The 20,171-nt window shown below is 53.2% G+C and overlaps 1 protein-coding gene and 1 long non-coding RNA gene across 8 annotated transcripts; one reads left to right on the plus strand and one right to left on the minus strand.

Moving 5' to 3' along the window:
• Positions 1-186: 186 nt before the first annotated feature.
• On the minus strand, positions 187-10,069 carry MGAT4B (alpha-1,3-mannosyl-glycoprotein 4-beta-N-acetylglucosaminyltransferase B). 5 transcript variants are annotated; one of them, XM_033413437.2, is made up of 15 exons: positions 9,935-10,069; positions 4,603-4,788; positions 4,377-4,517; positions 4,162-4,214; positions 3,711-3,757; positions 3,274-3,387; positions 2,968-3,043; positions 2,725-2,839; positions 2,230-2,360; positions 1,947-2,054; positions 1,633-1,826; positions 1,134-1,212; positions 964-1,051; positions 772-884; positions 187-666 (listed from the first exon to the last, which is right to left on the minus strand). In XM_033413437.2, the coding sequence occupies exons 1-15, from the start codon at positions 10,029-10,031 to the stop codon at positions 643-645; spliced, it is 1,566 nt and encodes a 521-aa protein (XP_033269328.1). In that variant the 5' UTR covers positions 10,032-10,069; the 3' UTR covers positions 187-642. The 5 variants fall into 5 exon arrangements, 4 of the variants coding, with proteins under 4 accessions (XP_033269328.1, XP_004284095.1, XP_049564193.1 ...); XM_004284047.4 differs by having other exon boundaries at positions 4,162-4,295; XM_049708236.1 differs by lacking the exon at positions 3,274-3,387.
• On the plus strand, positions 9,909-11,116 carry LOC117198192 (uncharacterized). Of its 3 annotated transcripts, none has more exons than XR_004479221.2 (2): positions 9,909-10,039; positions 10,670-11,116. It is a non-coding gene; the product is annotated as an uncharacterized LOC117198192 (long non-coding RNA). The 3 variants fall into 3 exon arrangements; XR_004479222.2 differs by having other exon boundaries at positions 9,916-10,039; positions 10,633-11,116; XR_007476576.1 differs by lacking the exon at positions 9,909-10,039 and adding an exon at positions 10,383-10,519 and having other exon boundaries at positions 10,633-11,116.
• Positions 11,117-20,171: the final 9,055 nt, after the last annotated feature.

Genomic DNA, 20,171 nt, shown 5'->3' on the forward strand with positions numbered 1-20,171 from the left:
GGAAGTGGGGGCGGTTTGGGGGCGTGGACCCAGATTCCGCACCAGCTCCATCAGCGAGTTACCGACCGGGCTGCCGGGACCCTCCCAGAGAATGCGAGCGAGGTCCTGCGGAACTGCGCGGAGGGCGGGGTCGCCGGGTGGTATCGCTGGGCGGCTAGGCGCCAGGCTGTGAGCTCGGAGCAGGCACACACTTCATTAACCCTTTATTACAAGGAGCGCTCTTATAGAAGTATATGTGGACTTAACGTGAAAAAAATCAAATGTATCCAAGAATAAAAAACACAGCACATAAAGTAGTATATGCATTCCAGTGTTCGCGCGGAGACAGTGGGCGCCCAGGAAAAGGCTCTTCTATAAAGGTCTGGCTCAAGGGGGCCAGGATGCGAACGGTTCCGGGCGGCGCGGACCGGCCTCAGGCACAGTGTGGGGGCCTCCTGCCTCTTCCCCGCGGCCGGCGGGCGGGGCAGCACCAGTTCCTGGGGCCTCCGGGCCAGCGGCCACCCCAGGCCAATGGAGTGGGGTGCCAGGCAGAACCCCTCAGACTGGGGTGGCCGCGCCTGGCCCTCCGGGGGCAGCGGCGACGACATCCCAGGTCTCGTGGGCTTCAGGGCCAGCCAAAACGCACCCTCAGAAGCCCTTGGCTTAGTCAGCCTTTTTCAGGAAGATCTGGAAGAGCAGGGCTCAGTGTCAGCTGGGGTCTCAGAGAGCAGCCCTGGTCTAGCTATTTGGTACAGCTCCCCATTCCCTGTACCCAGCCCTGCCCTGTATCACCTCACTCAGAATGACCCACACCGGCGAGTCTGTCTGGATGGAGAGGCGCAGTGCTTCCAGGGGGCCAAAGGCTGGGTCCACTTCTCCCTGTGCCACACCCTTGTAGAAAGAGCCTGGGGGAGTGCAGCAATGAGAGGTTGTCCCAAGACTCCTGCCTCTCCCCTCACCTCCACTTGACTGCCCCTCACTCACCGATCTGGAGGTAGCCATCAGAGCTCCGAGGGTACTGGAGGGTGGCTGAACGGCCCTCCTGCAGGGCCTCCTTGTCTGACTGGAGGTTCTGGGGACAAAATCAAGGGGCTGAAGCCAGTGGCTGTGGAAGGGGCAGGCCTCAGTACACACCCACCTGCTACTACACTCACATCAAAGGGCAGCACCTCCACAGATGTGTTGAAGAGCTTGTCCTCTGGGTGCTCAATGTTCCCACTTCGGAAGAAGAACCTGTGGCCAGACAGGCCTGTGAGCTGCTGCAGGGGTGGGGCACTGCCCAGGCACACTACCCAGCAGAGAAAGGCCAGGCCTGGGCTAGGAGTGCAGTAGGTGGGCCCTGAGGTACTGGGTGAGGCTGGGCACCACCCGGGGCAGCCGTTGGACTGTGCAAGGCAACCAGGGCCTTACTTGTAAGGACAATGGTGATGGGCAATGTCACTGAGCTCCTGTGGGCACTGCTGGACTTAGTCTTTACAAAGTGACTACCGTTCTGAGCCCCACTTTTCAGATAAGAAAACTTAATAAGGTTAAGTAATTTGCAGGGGAGGGTCACAGAGGGAAATCTGCAGGTTCAGAAATTTGTGGTAGGCCTCTACCCTGGTAGCCACCCTGCCCCTCCCCCAAGGTGGACCTGTGGGCGCTGGCACTGACCGCTCCAGTCGCAGTGGCTGGAAGAAGCGGAAGCGGATGAAGTCCCCTGCAGCGGGCGTGAAGGCCCAGAAGAAATCCTCGCGCAGGTAGGCCTTCTCCAGGGTGAAGTGCTGGTATGTCTTGAGGCTCGTGCTCACTTCCGCTGGCGGGTTCACATGCTCCTTCCGCAGTGCCTGCTTCCCAAAGTCCTTGTCCTACAGTGGAGGAGGGACAATGGTGTTAGGGTGGGCCCTGGACTTGCCCTGCTACCTCCTTGTCCAACCTCAGCCCAGGCTCTGCTGTACTCAACTAGGCTTGAGTGTGGCACTGCCCACCTTCAGTTTCTGGATCTTGCCCGCCAGTGAGGAGTGAGTGCCCACGTGCTGGAAGAGGGATGGCTTAAAGCGGATCCGCAGGTTGGCCTTCTGCCGGTCACAGTGCTTCTGTGGAGGGAGGGTGACACACGCTAGGGCTCAACTCAACTCTACCTCTGAAGACAGAAACTCCTCCAGCCAGCAGCGCAGTCTCCTCCTGTCAGGTGCATGGTCACCGACACAGTCCCTACTGGAGGCTGCTTGCTCCACCGCCCCCTCCCGCCTCTGTGCAGGCTCTGCTCACCGCATCCTTCTCAGGATTGCAGACCTTCACCCACAGAATATGGTCTAGGAGCCAGTCGATGGGCTTGTCCCGGTAGAACATGAGGATGAACTCCACAATGACGCTCAAGTCCAGTGACTTGAACATCTTCCCTGGGGGTGGGATTGGAGGGAAAGGGGTGCTGAGTAGGCAGCTCTGCCCTGCCCTACTTCCTCTTAGTCCCTGTGGGGGACTCTGGGAAGGGTCCCACAGCAAAACCTCTGGCTGGCTGCAGGCAGGTGCAGGTAACAAGAAAGCAGACGGGATGGTGAGCTCAAACATCCCGATGCAGAGGGCAGGCAGGAACAGGCCAGGTGGGGCTGCAGCGGGCACTCCAGGCAAAGGCTCAGAGCACGACACTGCATGGTACTAGGGCTCGGAACAGGGCGTGGGGCTGAGAGATGATGACAGAGGCAGAAGTGGGCTGGATGGAGATATTTTGGTTAGGTCAGCGGGGCAGGGAGGGGGGTGGCACACCAATGAAGCCCAGCTGGGAGAACTCCAGGATCATCCAGTCCTCCGAGGGCTGCTGGAGTGCGAAGTTCTTCATGGTGCTCAGGTAGTTGGGCTTGGCTATGATGTCATCCTCCAGCTGCACAGTGGTGGGTAGGTAGAAGGGGGCCGGGACTCAGGATGGGCACAGGGGCAGGGCAGGGCTTGCCACCCAGGCCCATCCAGGGTCCAGGGGGAAAAGGGACAGAACAGGGTCTCAGTGCTCACCTGCACGTAGTAAATGCCTTTGGACTGCGCATACATCATGAGGAAGCAGTAATCAAGGTTCTGTTTGGTCCTCCACCTGTGGGCCAGGGGCAGGGGCCTCAAGAGCTCAGACCCCCTCCACCTCCAATGTGGCTACCACAGAGGCCACTGAGTGGGTAGGAGACCCCCACACCCCCATGCAGGGGTCCTCCAATGGAACAATGGAGGCACTGCAGGGAAGTGCCCAGGACTCATACACCCACAGACTAGGTTCTTAGCACAGGTGGGCAGGTGCTGGGGGCACAGGGAGGTGGGTAGTGCTAGTACCTGACTCTCTCCTTGGGGTCCCCAAAGGACTCTCGGAGGCGGGAGAAGTCAGGGTAGAAGTGGGGAGAAGGGGAGATGACCTCTAGGAGCCCAGAATGGATCTCTGTAGGGAACCTGGGGGACAGGAAGGCCCAGTGAGTGTGCAGCCTCCAGGGACTGGAGCAGGGACAGAGCTGAGCTAGCTAGACCCCGTCCTTTTCTTAAGGCCCACCAGGCAGACATCCCCTGACACCACACCCATCCTACTGAGGCACTGAGGCTCCAGAGGGGTTGGGTCATCTCTACATGCCCACCCCCTTTCATCAAGAGGGGAAGCACCCTTTCCCACAGAGGGATGGCGCATCTTGCTGGGGGGGGGGGCACAGCCGGCACCTATCTGCCCAACACCCCGCAAAGGGTCCTCCCTCCACCAGCCTTGTCGGGCTGTCTGTACTCACAAGGCCTTGATATTCTCCGTCACCAGCGAGGTATACTGTGGGTCAGTCTGTGGGGAGACCAAGTGCCCTCCATGAGCCAGGCTGCCAGCCCAAATGGCCTGGAAGAAAGCGCTGAGGGAAGGACATAGCCTTCTCTCCCACATGGAGGGAGTGAGCCCACCATCCCGAAGGCTAAGTAAGGCTGGGCCTGGGGGTCACAGGTGCCTCAGAAAAAGCCCTTTTAGATACCTCGGTCCAAGGGGTGGGACAGACTATAACTGGCATCTCCACGAGGGGGCGCTAAAATGTCTTTCCTTTTAACTTTTTATCTTGTTAAGTTTGTGAGTGAAACTGATGATTGAACTTCTGAGAGTTTTTTCCTCCGAAATGTTGCTGTTTTCATTCTCCTTGTTATTTTGTGCCGTGTGTCCTCCTCTGAATGTCCCCTCGACCCGTGCCCCAGCCCACTTGCCTCAGCGATCAGCACCACGATGACCGAGTCCTCTTTCTCCTGTGGGCTTAGCTCTGAGATGAGCGAGTGCAGCGTGTCAGTCAGGTACGAGTGCACCTCGCGCCGCACGCTGGGGATGCCCATCACCACTGACACTGCAGGGACGCGGAGGGTTGGTACTGGGCACTGCGTGGGGGTCGTCCCACCACCCGCCACTCCCGGGCCCCAACCCCTACCTCCGGTGCGGCCCTGGCCCACGCGCACGGCGGGCTGCAGGCTGCTTTCCTTGGCTAGCAGGTGTGGCAGGTGGTGGAAGACAGTGGGTAGGTGCAGCACGTGCTTGTGCGAGACGTTCCACGGCTTCAGGCGTGGATCCTCTGGGTGGGTCGGGAAGGGACAGGTCAGACAATGCGGTCTGCCATCAGCCTCGCATCCCCTGCCACTTCCCGCTCCTGCGCTCACCGGTTAGGCGGCCCCAGGTGCGATTGCTGTCTCCGTCTCGCAGCGCTTGTCTCTCCGACACGGCCCTCTTGATCTCGTCCAGCACCAGGTTGAGCTCCTTGGAGCGCTTGAGGCTCTCCTGCTCAGCTGCATGCAACCGGTCACGCAGCGCCAGAAACTCCCGCTGGTACACGTCCACCACATCGCCTGTGGGTGGTACACAGGCTGTCACCAGGGGGCAGCATACAGCTGAGGTACTGCTCCTTGAGTGTTAGCCTACACATCTGTTCATATGCCTGCCACATGTGAGCCACATGGGGTTACATAAGGGTCACTCTGAAGTCACAGTGACACTCACACTTGGGGAAGAAAAGCCTCCACTGGGGGAATTAGCCCTCTCCAGTGCTCTCCCTTTATTTTCTGCATTGAGGAGACATCTGAAGTGGGAGGGCTACAGGACCACTTCCAGCCCCAGGTGAGACAAACCTAAGCTGAGGCTGAAAAGGCTCAGACTGAATCCTCTCCATCCCCTCCCCTCTCCTCCCAAAGCCCCCTCTTGCTTCTCCTTGCAGCATCTCCTCCTTCCAGGAAGTAGAGCACCCAAGGTCCCACCCAGGGCACAAGGACCCAGACCTTCCTCAAGGAGCCCTTGGCATTGAGGCCAACCTTGCCCTGTTCCTTCTTTCAGTCTCTGCACTTTGCTTCCCATCCCCGTTCACAGAGATCACAGGCAGCCCCATCCCCAAGACCCCATGGGGACAGAAAACCTCCCTTGACTCTCCCCCATATCCTGCAAGTAGTACTGAGCCCAATGCACCCATTTGTCACTGTCCTCATGGTTGTCATTCTACACTAGGCACCAGCTCTGGATTTGCAATCTCACACAGTCCAGCGGGGGTGGGTGGGTCGGGACTGTTGCAGTTACAGCCCCCAATGCTCAGAGGAGCAAATGAAGTTGAGAAACTAGTCAGGGGTCCCTCAGCAAGTCAGCAGCAGAAAGGGGACAAGAGCTGTAAGTGCGCTGAGGCCTGCTTCTCTGGAGATGTGTCCTAGGCCTAGACCATGCCACCCCAGGGGGGCCTGTGTCAGAACCTCCAACTGGGCACCATGTGCAGGCACTAGGGGTGCACATGGGCCAGAAGCAGCACAGAGGTAGGGCTGCTACGTGACAGTGGAGAGGGATCTCCAGGGTGCCAAGTACCTGGCTCCACTGGTCTGGCAGGGCCCAGCGAGCAAGAATGAGACAAATAACATCAACAACAACGTCGTTATCTGCCGCTGAGGCAGCCAGGTCCTGCCAGGCTGTGCACTCTCAAGGCCTTTTCTAATCGGCTTTTGCCCTCTTCATTTGCCATCACACACACCTCCTCTTCCTTGTCTGATGTCTATGCTTTCACACATGCTGTCTCTTCTGACTGGAATCCCCTTTTCTCTTCTGGGCCTGATGAAAACCCATGTAGCCTTCAAGGCCTAGTTGCCTTCCAGATCTCCCCTCTCACCCTCAGGCAGCTCTTATGTTCCTTGATCCCTTGAGGAGGGGTGGTCACAGCCACTAGAATGCCCTGGGATGGTGTCACCTCCCCACAATCGGGTATACCAAAGGTCACGACCAAGGCAAAGTTCGGTCATCTCAGGACACCCCCTCTCTGCAGCTGGGGCAGAGGCTGAAGTGGTAAGTCCTGGGGAAGAGGGAGGGGTAGCCCCTACGCAGGACGGAGAGGCTGTGGGGGGAGGGGCAGGGGAGCCAAGCAGATCCTTGATGAGGCACTCCAGAGTTAGCAGCTTGCCCAATCTCCCTTCCCACACCCTGCCCATGGGGCCAAAGGCCAGGCCACTTCAAGCTTCTGTGCTCAGGGACAGCCCTGCTGGGGGAGGGAGTCAGGAGTCAGGTTACCAGATCTTTGAGGCTCTGCTCTGGGTTCTGAGGCCAGGTTACCCTGGAAACCTGACCCCTTGAACAGGGAGCTGGCCACCCCCAGCACTCACCTGCCCAGCTGCCAGTAGGGAGGAGGGACTGGAGGTGCTGAGGCCCAGCAGGAGGGAGTTCAGAGCTGCCTACACAGGCAGGTGGCCTCCCTCCTGCCTGGGTCCCTACCCACCCACCTATTGTCCCTGATGCCCTCCCCAATGCCACCCCAGTGTTGTGGAGCTGCTGAGTCTTGCAGGGGCAGCCCTTGTGCTACGGGCTACACCCAAGGCAGCTCCCTGCAGTGGGGACCTCTGTGAAGTGGAGGGAGGGTAAGGAGACCTCATCCCCCTCTGACTGCTGTTGCTGCCCCTGTCGTCCCCCCCCACCCCCCCGCAAACCCGTGGCCTTCTCTGATCTTTAAGTAGGCTGAGCTCTGTCCAACCTTAGCCTGCCCCAGGGGGACAGGCCAGTGGCAGCGGTGGGCCCTGCTGACCTGAATCACCCTGACCACCAAGGCCTGGGCACAGCCTGCTCCCTACCCTGGCCTCCCTTCCTAGGAGCCTTCTTCTGCCCAAGTCCTGGGGGCAGCTGTGGTCACACTACTGGAGGCATTCCCGCCCCTTCCTCCACCAGAAGGCAGAGTAATCAGGATACCTGAAGCCCATGATACCACAGTCCTCCCTTTGGTTCCCTCTTTGTTAAAGAAACAGATTCAAGAGCCAGGCTGGGGCACAGACCTTGTGCTCTGTACTTAGGGAAGGGGAAACAGGCTCAGAGGGGCACAGGCTGGTTCCAGGCCCAGCAAAGGTCTGCTGTTAACCTGCGGTGAGGGGACTTCCCTTGCGGTCCAGTGGCTAGGACTCTGAGCTCCCAATGCAGGGGGCCCAGGTTCAATCCCTGGTCAGGGAACTAGATCCCATATGCCGCAACTAAGACTTCGCAAGTCTCAACTAAAAGATCCTGCACATGGCAAGGAAGATCACACATGTGGCAACGAAGATCCCGCGGGTGGCAACGAAGATCCCGCGGGTGGCAACTAAGACCTGGAGCAGCCAAATAAATAAATAAATATATTTTTTAAAAAGTCCTGCAGTAGGGCAGGGGCATGGAGAGGGTGCAGGTGTTCACCTCCTCTCCAGGACTTGCACCCACCCTCCCAGTGGTCAAGACAGGCATCCATCATTGCTGAAATCCAAGAGAGGGGACAGCCCAGACATTGGGGAGGGCTGTGTGGCTGAGGCCACCCCCCTGGAGGGTTTGCTGTTTCCCCTGGAGACCTTCAGCAGGTGCTTGGCTGAGGGCTACAGTTTGAGCATTAGTGGAGCTGCTGCATAAATTTGGTCAAGGCTGGATATGAAAGTGGGCCTGAAACCCCGTATCTAGGGTCCGTCTTGCTAAGGCCTATGTGTCCTTCCTGGCCCTTGGCTTCCAGGATGCCACCTGTTCCTGCTTTCCCTTCCTCTCTGGCTTCTTGCCCACCTCTTCCCTTCCCTACAGATATGGCTTCCTCTGCCTTTCCTCTAAGCATCGGTGCCTGGGCCAGCCCTCTCCTGAGCCTCCTACTCACTGCAAGCTGGAAGCCAAGGTCCAGTCTGGCCTTAGACTTAGTCTGGTTTCCCCATGGGCTTAATGCAGTCATCTGAATGTAAGAATGAGAAAGGTTCATATAAGAGCCCAGACTCAGTCTTCTCTTCAAGCTTCCAAAGACCAGACCCTACTGGGACTCCCAAAACAGTAACAGCCCTTGATGGGGAAAGCCCAGGTGACCCTCTTGTCACATGTCACACAGGCTTCTGGACTGCCACACCCAAGGGACAAGGACCCCTGCATCTGAGCCCCACATTTCTTTGAGTAGGGGTGCTCTCCTGCTCCACAGGCCCTCCTCGATGCCCTGCTTAGGGAGCGTAGGCTCTAAATGGAGCCATGGGTATCCCCCTCACTCCTGGACACTGTGGCCAGCCAGACTCACAGAAAAGGTGTCCTGGTGGGAGGCTGGTGCTGCAGTTCCTGACACCTGGCTGAGGGCCAGTGGCTGCCATAGGAGGCACACAGGAACTGCGGCCTAGCCCAGGACAAGGTGCAAGGGGTCATCGCTCCACTCACAGCTGAACAAATGTGCCCCAGCCCATCAGATATGGCCCCACCTTGGCCTCCATGCCAGGCTGCTTACATGGCCACTCTCTCAAGGGTCCAAAATGCCCTCCCCCAGGTGACACACCCCACCTACGGAGAACTCCGCCCCAGCCATGCCCTCCATGTACCAAGTCCTAGAGGGTCTCCCCTCAGGCGCTCTGGAGCCCCTAGGGCAGCCCAGGCCTTCACCCAAACAGGGCTGGGCTGAGCTGGGCGGGCAGGAGCCAGGCGGGCAGGAGCCAGGCGGGGACACTGGGACTTGGAGGGTGAGAAAGGCTCCAGCTTCTCCCGCAGCCTCTGTTGGGGAACAGGGAAGCAGGAGGTGGGAGGGAGGCAGAGGGTCAGTTGGCCTCAGCCTGATCCTGCTTAGGCCTCCTGCAGGAAAGCCAGACGGCAGGAAGGAAGCAGCTTTTCCCGGTGCCTCCTGTGCTAAAGGCTGGGTAGACAAGGGCCTGCGAGCGCCTCCTCAGCCTTCAACCCTCAGCCAAGGCCCCACTCAGCCCCAGCCATCCCAACCAACACAGAGCAACTCCAGCCAGTGCTGGGGCCTGCCCCCTCAGTCCTAAGTGTGCTGGCCAGATGCAGAGGGGCCATGACGGTGGACTGGCCAGCTTAACCAAACTTCAGGTGAGACCACACAAAATAAGTTAACCGGTAGCCAGGACTGGGTGGGGCGCTCATGAGGCCCTCCATGCATCCCCCCGGGCCAGTAGCCACAGGAAGCATTCCGCAGCACCCACATCCCTGTGGAGGAGTCCTGGGGCCAGATGTCCTGGAGGAGGGCTGTGGAGGCCCCAGGGAGCCGCACCCACAGTGGGCTGGGGTGGAGAGGTGGTGTGAAGTGATGGTACTGCCTAGATGTCTGGCTGCCTCCTCACTCGTGTCTCAGGATCGGTGTACCCAGGTGCCTGGAGCGGTACCCTGGGGACCCTCTGGCACAGCCACCTCTGTGACCTTGTGTCCCTGTCCCTCTCTGAGAACTCTGAGGTCCCCAGCTCACCCGAGGGAGCGACCCGCCCTAACACGGGCAGAACTGTACTCACGAAGGCCGGTCCTGAGCGCGCACGGGGCACCCGACTCCCGCTCACCGGCGCGGCCCAGCCCAGGCCAGAGGAGAATTTCGTTATTCCAGCAGCAAACAAGTGGGAGCGAGGATGGGAGGGGCGTCCTCTCGCACCGCCCGGGCGGCGAAGGGGCGCCCGCGTCGGCTTCCGGCCGCTTTCCGCGGCAGCTGCCCGGACCCCGCTCCGGCCGCCGGCGCCCAGGTGTGGGAGGGGGCGCGAGGCGGGCGACGGCGGGGGAGGGGCTCACCTTTCTGGCCGCTGAGCGCTGCGTACCAGGAGAGCGAGAGGAAGGCGCACAGGCAGAAGAGCAGCAGCGTCAGGAAGGCGCCATTGCGGAGCCTCATCTCCTCAGGTGCGCGGTGGGCGCCGGCGGGGCCGAGGCCGCATGGCCCGGGGGGGCCGGGGCCGGGGCGCGGGGACCTGGAGGCTGCAGGGGCCCCGGCCCCGGGGCGGGGAGGGGCTGGGAGCCCGGGGCCGGGCAGGGATGCGGGCGGGCCTGCCGGGTTGGGGACTGGGTCGGGCACCGCGCTGACGGCTCCTCTGGGGCGCGGGGAGTGGACCTCCTAGGCTCGGCGCTTGGGCCGGGCCAGGCTGGGCTAGGCTGGGCGGTGAGAGCCGCGGCCCGGCCTGGATCCCGGGCCGCCGCGGAGTCGGCTGCGAAGGGCGGGGCGGCCGGGATTTAAAGGGGCCGCATCATCCGCTGCTGCCACCAGCACCACGAGGGGGCGGGGTGGGGGACCAACGCCCGGGATCCCGCCCTCCTGTCTCCGGACAGCGGCCCCCACGTGGGCTCATGCGTCCCAGACTTCACGGCCCTGGGCACCGGCCTCAGGTAGGTCAAAGCTGGGGCCTTCGCGAGTTCGCGTCTTCTGTGGTGGAGGCCATGTGAGGGGGTCCCCCAGCCCCTTCTCAGTAACATTTTCGTTGTGAACTCTCGAAACCCAGATCTGGACTTCAATCACATTAACTTGAGGCCCCTCAGGTCCCTTCGCCAGGTCTGAGAAGTCTAGGCAAATAAAGGTGAGACAAGCTGGGACCTGGGACCTGGAACCCTTTGCTGCAGTGCTTGCTCCTGGACAAACATCTCCTCCAGAAACAAAATACGAAGAAACTACAAGGGACTAAAAAGTACTGTGTGCATGGGCAGTTGGGGCAAATTATGAACAGCAAGATAGAAAAAGACCAAAAACCTGACTGCCACTTCTGAAGAGCCGGGAGCAAAAACAGGGTACCGCACATGCCCCCTGTGCACCATCAAAGGGGTGGGCAGACCACCTAAGCCACCCCTCCTGCCCAACCCCCGGACACACCCCTAACCTCACCCCATGTAAGGGACCAGCGAGCCCCACCCAGGAGCGAGCAAGGGAACCTGTTACTTGTTTTCACTGCCCCCTGCTGCAGCAGGGCCCCCAGTAAAGCCTTGCCCAAATTTCTTGTCTGGCTTCTTACCAATTTCCATTGATTAAGGAAGGCCAAGAACCCTGACCAGTAACAGATTTCTGGCACCCAACATGGGACCTCTCCCTCTTCACGGGAGAGGATCTGGTCACCTCTGGGACCACTGAAAGCAGCTTCCCCGTGGGTGACAAGAGATCGCCTGAACCTCACCTCGTCACCACATTTGGTAAGTCTGCCTTTCTGGCCCCTAGGGGCCTCAGTACCCTCATTCATGCAATGCTTTTCCCCTCCTGTTTGTCCCTTTCCCTCTGCTTATATCTCTCTACTTCTTTCTCTGTCTTTTCCTACTCCTCTGCCTTATCCTTTGGAGAGAGTGGACATTGGGCAGCTACAGTATCACTCCTCTCAGCACGTGAGACCATGCTGCCTCTGGCCGTCAATGGGTGACAAGCAGAGGTGGGAGAGGCTTGCCTCACACCATGCAGACCTTGGTCCAGTGGGCTCTCCCTGATGGGAGATTTATGACAGTGATAGAATTCAAACCTCATATCATGTAGTGGCTGGAAGTTCTATTGTCCCAGTATTCTCACCTTTATTTTCCTGCTGTCTCTTTTTTTTTAGTCTTTCTCTCCTCCCTTCACCTCTCCCTTGATCCTTACACCTGCACTCCCATCCCCTTTATCCTGAAAAGTTCTTGTTTGTGTCAAGTTTTTGTCGGTGGTACATGTCGAGTAAAAGGATCTTTGTCTTATGTAGTTTTGTCTGTCCAACCGCTCCTGCAAGTCTCTGCTGAAATTGTGGGCCCTGTGGAGCACTTAAGCCTTGAAATACAAACACAGCTCACATTGCCTGAGACTCCAGCCTTGGGTTACTTAGTGGGATTTTAAAAAGAATAAAAAAGAGAGGAGCTTGCATTTCTCTCCTCTGCCTTTGCAATGTAACTGTTCTGCCTGGGCTCTAGGAACTATCTGATCCATCTGTAGTCCCCCAGACTGAGGAAAAAAAAGAGACCTTTTTAAATTCAAGTGGGAAAACTATGAGATCTCTGGTTCTGTTTCTCTTTATGTAAACATTAACTTGTAAATGAGCTGTATTTAATTAGCTTAAAGGAAACTGAGCATGTATATACATTCTCAGAAATATAAAACTCGCCAGAATACATTCCACCTTCATGTGATCTGGGAAATATTCAATATTAAATTAATATCTGGTATTAGAGCTAGTTTAAGGTTGTGGACTTAATACAGACCTGTCTTTAGAGTCATCAACATTAAGAATAATATAATATTTTCATTGTTCCTAGGGTTACTGGAAGTCAATAAATGCATATTGTTTCTGTTATATAATCTGTCAACAGGGAAAATAACCTGATATGATTACATTTTTAAGTAAATGTTACTGAGGTAAGAGCTTTTTGGTAAACTCTATAGGAATAATTATGTTTTGGAAATATCCATCTAAAATAGTCTCTCCACATTTTGGTAACTTGAAGCAATATTAAGTTAAATGATAGGAATTCATTGAGTATCTAGGCCATTTCAAATAAGATGAAATATTGGCACATTAATTGCTAAACAGATCTAAATTTACGACTTTACAACTTTTGTCTTTTTATGAGGGGGAAACTAAAGATGTTTGGCTTTATTAAACACATGTCTTGTACCACATACCCCACTGAGCAAAGAAATAGTGCTTTGGGAAGTTGCATGTTTCTAGAGGTTATGGGATATTCCAATCAGGGAATGCTAATGTAAAGACAGTTCATGGTTGCTTGAGGAAAGTAGGATGTGCGTTTTCAGTAAAAGAAGGTATGAGGAGTGGAAATATATTTTGTTAAAAGAGGGCTTCCCTGGTGGCGCAGTGGTTGAGAGTCCGCCTGCCGATGCAGGGGACGTGGGTTCGTGCCCCGGTCCGGGAGGATCCCACATGCCACGGAGTGGCTAGGCCCGTGAGCCATGGCCGCTGAACCTGCGCGTCTGGAGCCTGTGCTCCGCAACTGGAAAGGCCACAGCCGTGAGAGGCCTGCGTACCGGAAAAAAAAAAAAAAAAAAGAAAAGGGTGATTTTGTCCTAGAGCTGGTTGTTTCTGAATGGGAAAAGAATAAGGGACAAAATAATATGACTACAGGAAGTTGCAAAAGGTTTGTGGAAAAGGAACATTGGGAAAAGAGTTCTGTGTATGGTCAAGATTTTCTAAGGTTGGATTAAATTTGACTAGGTAAATGGATTTTATTAAGAGTAGGCTGATGCAGGGCTGGATTTATTTTCTCTCTCTCATAAGAGAACAGTTTTCCTGGAATGCTACTTTTGATAAAAGATTGTGTGAGTTTCAGTGCCTTTAAGTGGTCTGTATTTACTTTTTAAAAAAAATACATTTATTTATTTATTTATTTTTGGCTGTGTTGGGTCTTCATTGCTGCACACAGGTTATCTCTAGTTGTGGTGAGCGGGGGGCTACTCTTCATTGCTGTGTGCAGGCTTCTCATTGCGGTGGCTTCTTTTGTTGCGGAGCACGGTCTCTAGGTGCATGGACTCAGTAGTTGTGGCTCGTGGGCTCTAGATCCCAGGCTCAGTAGTTGTGGTGCACAGGCTTAGTTGCTCCACAGCATGTGGGATCTTCCCGGACCAGGGCTCGAACCCATGTCCCCTGCATTGGCAGGAGGATTCTCAACCACTGCGCCACCAATGGTGAAATAAGCCCCTGTATTTACTTTTGAAATCCTTTTTCACCTTAGCTCAAGGAATAAATATTGTTTCACAATGACCTATGATCCTATCTGACCAGGTGTTTTAAAGCTTTTTGAGGGAATTCCTTGATTGTCCAGTGGTTAGGGCTCCATGCTTCCACTGCAGGGGGCATGGGTTCAATCCCTGGTTGGGGAAGTAAGATCCCACAAGCTGTGCAGCATAGCCAAAAAAAAACTTTTTGAAATTTTTGACAGACTTCCCAAATACCAAATTCTAATTAAAGTTCTTTTGACCTCCAGCTAACTTTGGGGTACTTCAAAGGGCCCTGGGAGCATCCCAAAGACAGATCCTAAGCTAACTGGGTTCATTGGTATGTTAAATTACACGGGAAACACTGTCTAGACTTACTGTTGCCTGTGTCAGATGGAATCATCAGGCTCTTCCCAATTTTATCATAGCTGCCAAGCAGATAGGGGAGAGGGTTTTCGGTTCTTCTGCTGTCTGGTCTCTCACCTTACTCTATGTCCAAAAATCCCCTATGGGAATACTCCCACCTCTAGACCCTGAGGTCCTGACCCCTGTGGCTTTTTCTACTGCGCCCAACTTCAATTCCTCCAGGAGTTCCTTTTTTGCACCTCTAGGACCCCCTTCACTTCAGGCCTTGGCAGCCCATACACTGCTACAGATAGCCTTTTGGACTGGCTCCTGCTGAGAAGCCCTCACTATAAACTTTGTAGACGCTCAATCTTGAGGAATACACCCTCGCATAAGGAAACGTATTATAAGGCATAAGCTTTATAGATAACAGATCCCCTCAAGGAGAGTCCTGGCAGTGCACTGAAACAAATGTCCTGCCCACCCCCCCCCACCCCTTGTGCAAGGGACTGGGTTGACCAGAAACATCGGGTTAGGTGATGGGAGAGTAGAGGATGCTCAAAATCCCATTAGGTAAGAAGGGAATTTGGAGGACACTCTGACCCCCTTCTGACAAAAGCCTCCTGGTAAGTGTCTCTGGGATGCCGGACTTCATTTCTAGGAATGCTTTCTCAGTTGCAGCTTACTTACTCATCATGGGTGGATCCTCTTCTAAGCCAGGAGCCCTGTTGGGAATATAATTCCCCAGAGGGAACAGAAGCCAGGAACCACATCATCCAATGTGTATTAGAAGGGATGAGAAAGTGTATCAAAAAGCCAGTTAACTGGGCTTCCCTTGTGGTGCAGTGGTTAAGAATCCGCCTGCCAATGCAGGGGACATGGGTTCGAGCCCTGGTCCCGGAAGATCCCACATGCCGCAGAGCAGCTGGGCCCGTGCGTCACGGCTGCTGGGCCTGCGTTCTGGAGCCAGCGAGGCACAACTACTGAAGCCCGAGCACCTAGAGCCCGTGCTCCGCAACGGGAGAAACCACCGCAATAAGAGGCCAGCGCACCACAACGAGGAGGGGCCCCTGCCCGCCACAACTGGAGAGGGGCTGCGCACATCAGTGAAGACCCAGTGCAGCCAAAAATAAATAATAAATAAATTTATTTAAAAAAAAAAAGCCAGTTAACTATGAAAAGGTTAAAGGAGTGACCCAAGAAGAAAAAGAAAATCCAGTCCTCTTTCGGGTATGAAGGTTTTTAGAAAATTTACTAACATTGATCCCTCCACTCCTGTGTGTCAATCCCTGCTGGGACAACATTTTATCAGCCAGTCTGCCACTGATATTATGCCCACAAACCCCTATGCCCCAACTCCTAGAGCTGGCCTTTGGGGTATTTAATAATCGAGATCAAGCTGAAGAGGAAGAGAGAACCAATGTGAAAACAGGCAGGCTAGTGCTCATACTAAACTGATGGCCGTTGCTGTCAGCCATGCCTTGCAACCTCAGGACAACCCAAGGGAGCCAAGGAAGTCTAACCATTCATCTGGAGGTAAAACTAGCAAGGGGGAATGCTTCAAATGCAAGTCAACTGGCCACTGGGCCCACAGATATCAGAAAGAGTCCCCTGGTCCATGTCCAGTCTAAAAACGAACAGGTCATAGGAAGTGGGACCTTCCCTATTCCCAAAGGGGTGGGGGACTCCCGCTCCTGAGGTGGCCATGCTACGTGACTGAGGCAGCCCAGGGATTCTGGCGGTTCCCCCCATGTGAGATGTCCATCTCCATCAAGGAGCCCTAGGTGGTCTTTGATGTGGCAGGTAAGAAAATCCATTTTTTTAACTGATACAGGAGCCACTTACTCTGTCCTGATCTCTCACACTGGGCCTCTCTTCTCTGAAAGCTGTACAGTGATCGGTGTCGATGGAAAGCCTTATACCCATTACTTAACTGGGCCTCTCACTTGCCAATCTGAATAGTGTTTGATCTCACATGGCTTTTTAGTTGTGCCTGAGTGTCCTACCCCACTACTGGGGAGAGACCTTCTGGGCTCACTTGGAGCCATGTTATAATTAGGAGACCCCGAGCAGCCCCTTTTCTTGACTCTGGCTAAGACAAATCAGCTGGAAGAACAACGGCTTATTCCCAGCCATATTCTACACACAGTAAACCCTGCAGTTTCCTTTGAGACAAAGGAATCTCTGGGAAGGCTATAAATGCCAAACCTGTAAAAATTAGCCTTAAGCCAGAAGTCGCTTATCCTAACAAGAGACATTACCCCATAAAGTTGGAAGCAAAAAAGAGTTTGCAACCCCTCATAGATAAATTCTTAAACCATGGCCTCTTAGTGCCCTGTTAGTCTCCATGCAATGCCCCTATTCTGCCAGTTGTTAAGTTAATTGAGGAATAATGAATGGTACAAGGCCTTAGAGCAGTAAATGATGCAGTGGTCCCTATACATCCCCCGTGGCCAATCCTTATATTAGTCCAGGTTCTGGGGGATGCAAAATCGTTTACTGTGCTTGACCTCAAGGATGTCTTTTTTTTCATCCCAGTTCATTCCTCATCACAGTATCTGTTGGCCTTCAAGTGGACTAACCCCCAGTTGGGCCAAATGCAACAGTATACCTGGACAGTGTTGCCTCAGGGGTTTCGGGACAGCCCACACTTGTTCTCCCAGGCCCTAAGAAAAGAACTAAGGGAGCTGTTCTAAAAGGACTAAAAGGATCTGTTCTACAGTGTGTGGATGATATATTAATATGTAGCCCTACCATGGAGGCCTCAGATCGGAATACCGTTGAAGTCCTTAATTTCCTTGGGGCCCAGGGCTGCAGGGTCTCCCACAAAAAGGCACAAATCTCAAAGCAACAATTTAAATATCTGGGATATATTATAAACCCTGGAAGTAGACAGTTATCTCCAGATAGAAAACAAACTATATTGAGCCAAAGTGCCCCAGAGACAAAGAAACATCTTCGTACGCTCTTAGGCATGGCAGGATTTTGCAGAATTTGGATTCCAGGATTTGGGATAATGGCTAAGCCTCTATGTGAAGCCACTGAAGGCCCAGATACAGAACCATTACTTTGGACTGGGGAACAAGAAAAGTCTTAATAATACCAAACAGGGCCTCACCAGAGCTCTTGCTCTGGGTCTCCATTATTTATTTATTTATTTATTTAACTTTTCATTTTATATTGGAGTATAGTTGTTTAACAGTGTTGTGTTAGTTTCAGGTGTACAGCAAAGTGATTCAGTTATACATATACATGTATCTATCCTTTTCAAATTCTTTCCCATTTAGGTTGTTACATAATATTGAGCAGAGTTCAGTGTGCTGTACAGTAAGTCCTTGTTGGTTATCCATTTTAAATATAGCAGTGTGTACATGTCAATCCCAGACTTCCTAACTATCTCTTCCCGCCACCCTCCCCCGCCAACCATAAGTTTGTTCTCTAAGTCTGTGAGTCTGTTTCTGTTTTGTAAATAAGTTCATTTGTATCATTTTTTTTAAGATTCTGTATATAAGCAATATCATATGATATATATTTTTTATTTATTTTATTTTTATTTTTGGCTGCATTGGGTCTTTGTTGCTGTGCATGGGCCCTCCCTGGCTGCGGCGAGTGGGGGCTACCCTTCATTGCAGTGTGGTGGCTTCTCTTGCTGCGGAGCATAGGCTCTAGGCGCACGGGCCTCAGCAGCCGTGGCACGCGGGCTCAGCAGCTGTGGCATGAGAGCTCTAGAGCGCAGGCTCAGCAGCTGTGCCGCACAGGACCAGTTGCTCTGTGGCACGTGGGATCCTCCCGGGCCAGGGCTCAAACCTGTGTCCCCTGCATTGGCAGGCAGACTCCCAACCACTGTGCCACCAGGGAAGCCCTCATATGATATTTCACTTTGTCTGTCTGACTTCACCCTGTAGACAGTCTCTAGGTCCATCCATATTGCTGCAAATGACATTATTTCATTCTTTTTAATGGCTGAGTAATATTCCATTGTATATATATACCACATCTTCTTTATCCATTCCTCTGTCAATGGACAGTAGGTTGCTTCCGTGTCTTGACTATTGTGAACAGTGCTGCAATGAACATTGGGGAGCATGTATCCTTTCGGACCATGTTCTTCTCCAGATATATGCCCAGGAGTGGGATTGCAGGATCATATGGCAGCTCTATTTTTAGTTTTTTAGGGTACCTCCATACTGTTCTCTATAGTGGCTGTACCAATTTATATTCCCACCAACAGTGTAGGAGGGTTCCCTTCTCTCCACACCCTCTCCAGCATTTATTGTTTGTGGATTTTTTGATGATGGTGATTCTGACTAGTGTGAGGTGATATCTCGATGTAGTTTTTGTTTGTTTGTTTTGTTTTTTTTGCAGTACGCGGGCCTCTCACTGTTGTGGCCTCTCCCATTGCGGAGCACAGGCTCCGGATGCGCAGGCTCAGCGGCCATGGCTCACGGGCCTAGCTGCTCCACGGCATGTGGGATCCTCCCGGACCGGGGCACAAACCTGTGTCCCCTGCATCGGCAGGCGGACTCTCAACCACTGTGCCACCAGAGAAGCCCCTCTCAATGTAGTTTTGATTTGCATTTCTCTAATAAATAGCCATGTTGAACATCTTTTCATGTGCCTCTTGGCCATCTGTACGTCTTCTCTGGAGAAATGTCTATTTAGGTCTTCTGCCCATATTTTGATTGGGTTGTTTGTTTTGATGCAATTGAGCTGCATGAGCTGTTTGTAAATTTTGGAGACTAATCCCTTGTCAGTCACATCATTTGCCAATATTTTCTCCCATTCTGTGGTTTGTCTTTTCGTTTAGTTTATGGTTTCCTTTGCTGTGCAAAAACTTTTGAGTTTAATTATGTCCCATTTGTTTACTGTTGTTTTATTTCAATTGCTCTGGGAGACGGATGGAAAAAGATACTGCTGCAATTTATGTCAGAGAGTGTTCTGCCTGTTTTCCTCTAAGAATTTTATAGTGTCTGGTCTCACATTTAGGTCTTTAATCCATTTTGAGCTTATTTTTTTGTATGGTGTTAAGAGTGTTCTAATTTTGGGACTTCCCTGGTGGCTCAGTGGTTAAGAATCCGCCTGCCAGGGTCTTCCCTGGTGGTGCAGTGGGTAAGAATCCGCCTGCCAAGGCAGGAGACATGGGTTTGAGCCCTGGTCCGGGAAGATCCCACATGCCACGGAGCAACTAAGCCTGTGCACCACAACTACTGAGCCTGCGCTCTGGAGCCCGCAAACCGCAACAACTGAGCCCACTTTCCACAACTACTGAAGCCCCCGCGCCTAGAGCCCGTGCTCCCAACAAGAGAAGCCACCACAATGAGAAGCCTGCCCACCACAATGAAGAAGAGCCCTCACTCGCCTCAACTAGAGAAAGTCCACGCACAGCAATGAAGATCCAAAGCAGCCACAAATAAATAAAATAAAATTTAAAAAAAGTTTTAATTTCTTTTTTTTCTTTTTACATGTAGCTGTCCAGTTTTCCCAGCACTATTTATTGAAGAGACTATTTTTCCACCATTGTATAGTCTTGCCTTCTTTGTCGTAGATTAATTGACCATACTTGTGTGGGTTTATTTATGGGCTTTCTATCCTGTTCCATTGATCTATATTTCTGTTTCTGTGCCAGTACCATACTGTTTTGATGACTATAGCTTTGTAGTAGAGTCTGAAGTCAGGGAGCCTGACTCCTCCAGCTCCATTTTTCTTTCTCAGAATTGCTTTGGCTATTCGGGGTCTTTTGTGTCTCCATACAGATTTTAAGATATTTTTGTTTTAGTTCTGTGAAAAATGCCATTGGTAATTTGATAGGGATTGCATTGAATCCATAGATTGCCTTGGGTAGTATAGTCATTTTGACAATATTGATTCTTCCAATCCAAGAACACGGTATATCTTTCCATCTGTTTGTGTCGTCTTCAATTTCTTTCATCAGTGTCTTACAGTTTTTGGAATACAGGTCTATTGCCTCCCTAGGTAGGTTTATTCCTAGGTATTTTATTCTTTTTGATGTGATGTTAAATGGGA

This window comes from Orcinus orca, chromosome 3 (genome assembly GCF_937001465.1).
Source record: "Orcinus orca chromosome 3, mOrcOrc1.1, whole genome shotgun sequence".
NCBI lineage: Eukaryota > Metazoa > Chordata > Mammalia > Artiodactyla > Delphinidae > Orcinus > Orcinus orca.

Coding starts and splice junctions, on each gene's coding strand:
- MGAT4B (XM_004284047.4), bottom strand. CDS start 10,031: ATGAGGCTCCGCAATGGCGCCTTCCTGACGCTGCTGCTCTTCTGCCTG. Junction 4,518..4,602: donor CACCTGGGGCCGCCTAACCG/GTGAGCGCAGGA, acceptor CGACCCACCCAG/AGGATCCACGCCTGAAGCCG. Junction 2,840..2,967: donor AAGGCATTTACTACGTGCAG/GTGAGCACTGAG, acceptor ACCACTGTGCAG/CTGGAGGATGACATCATAGC.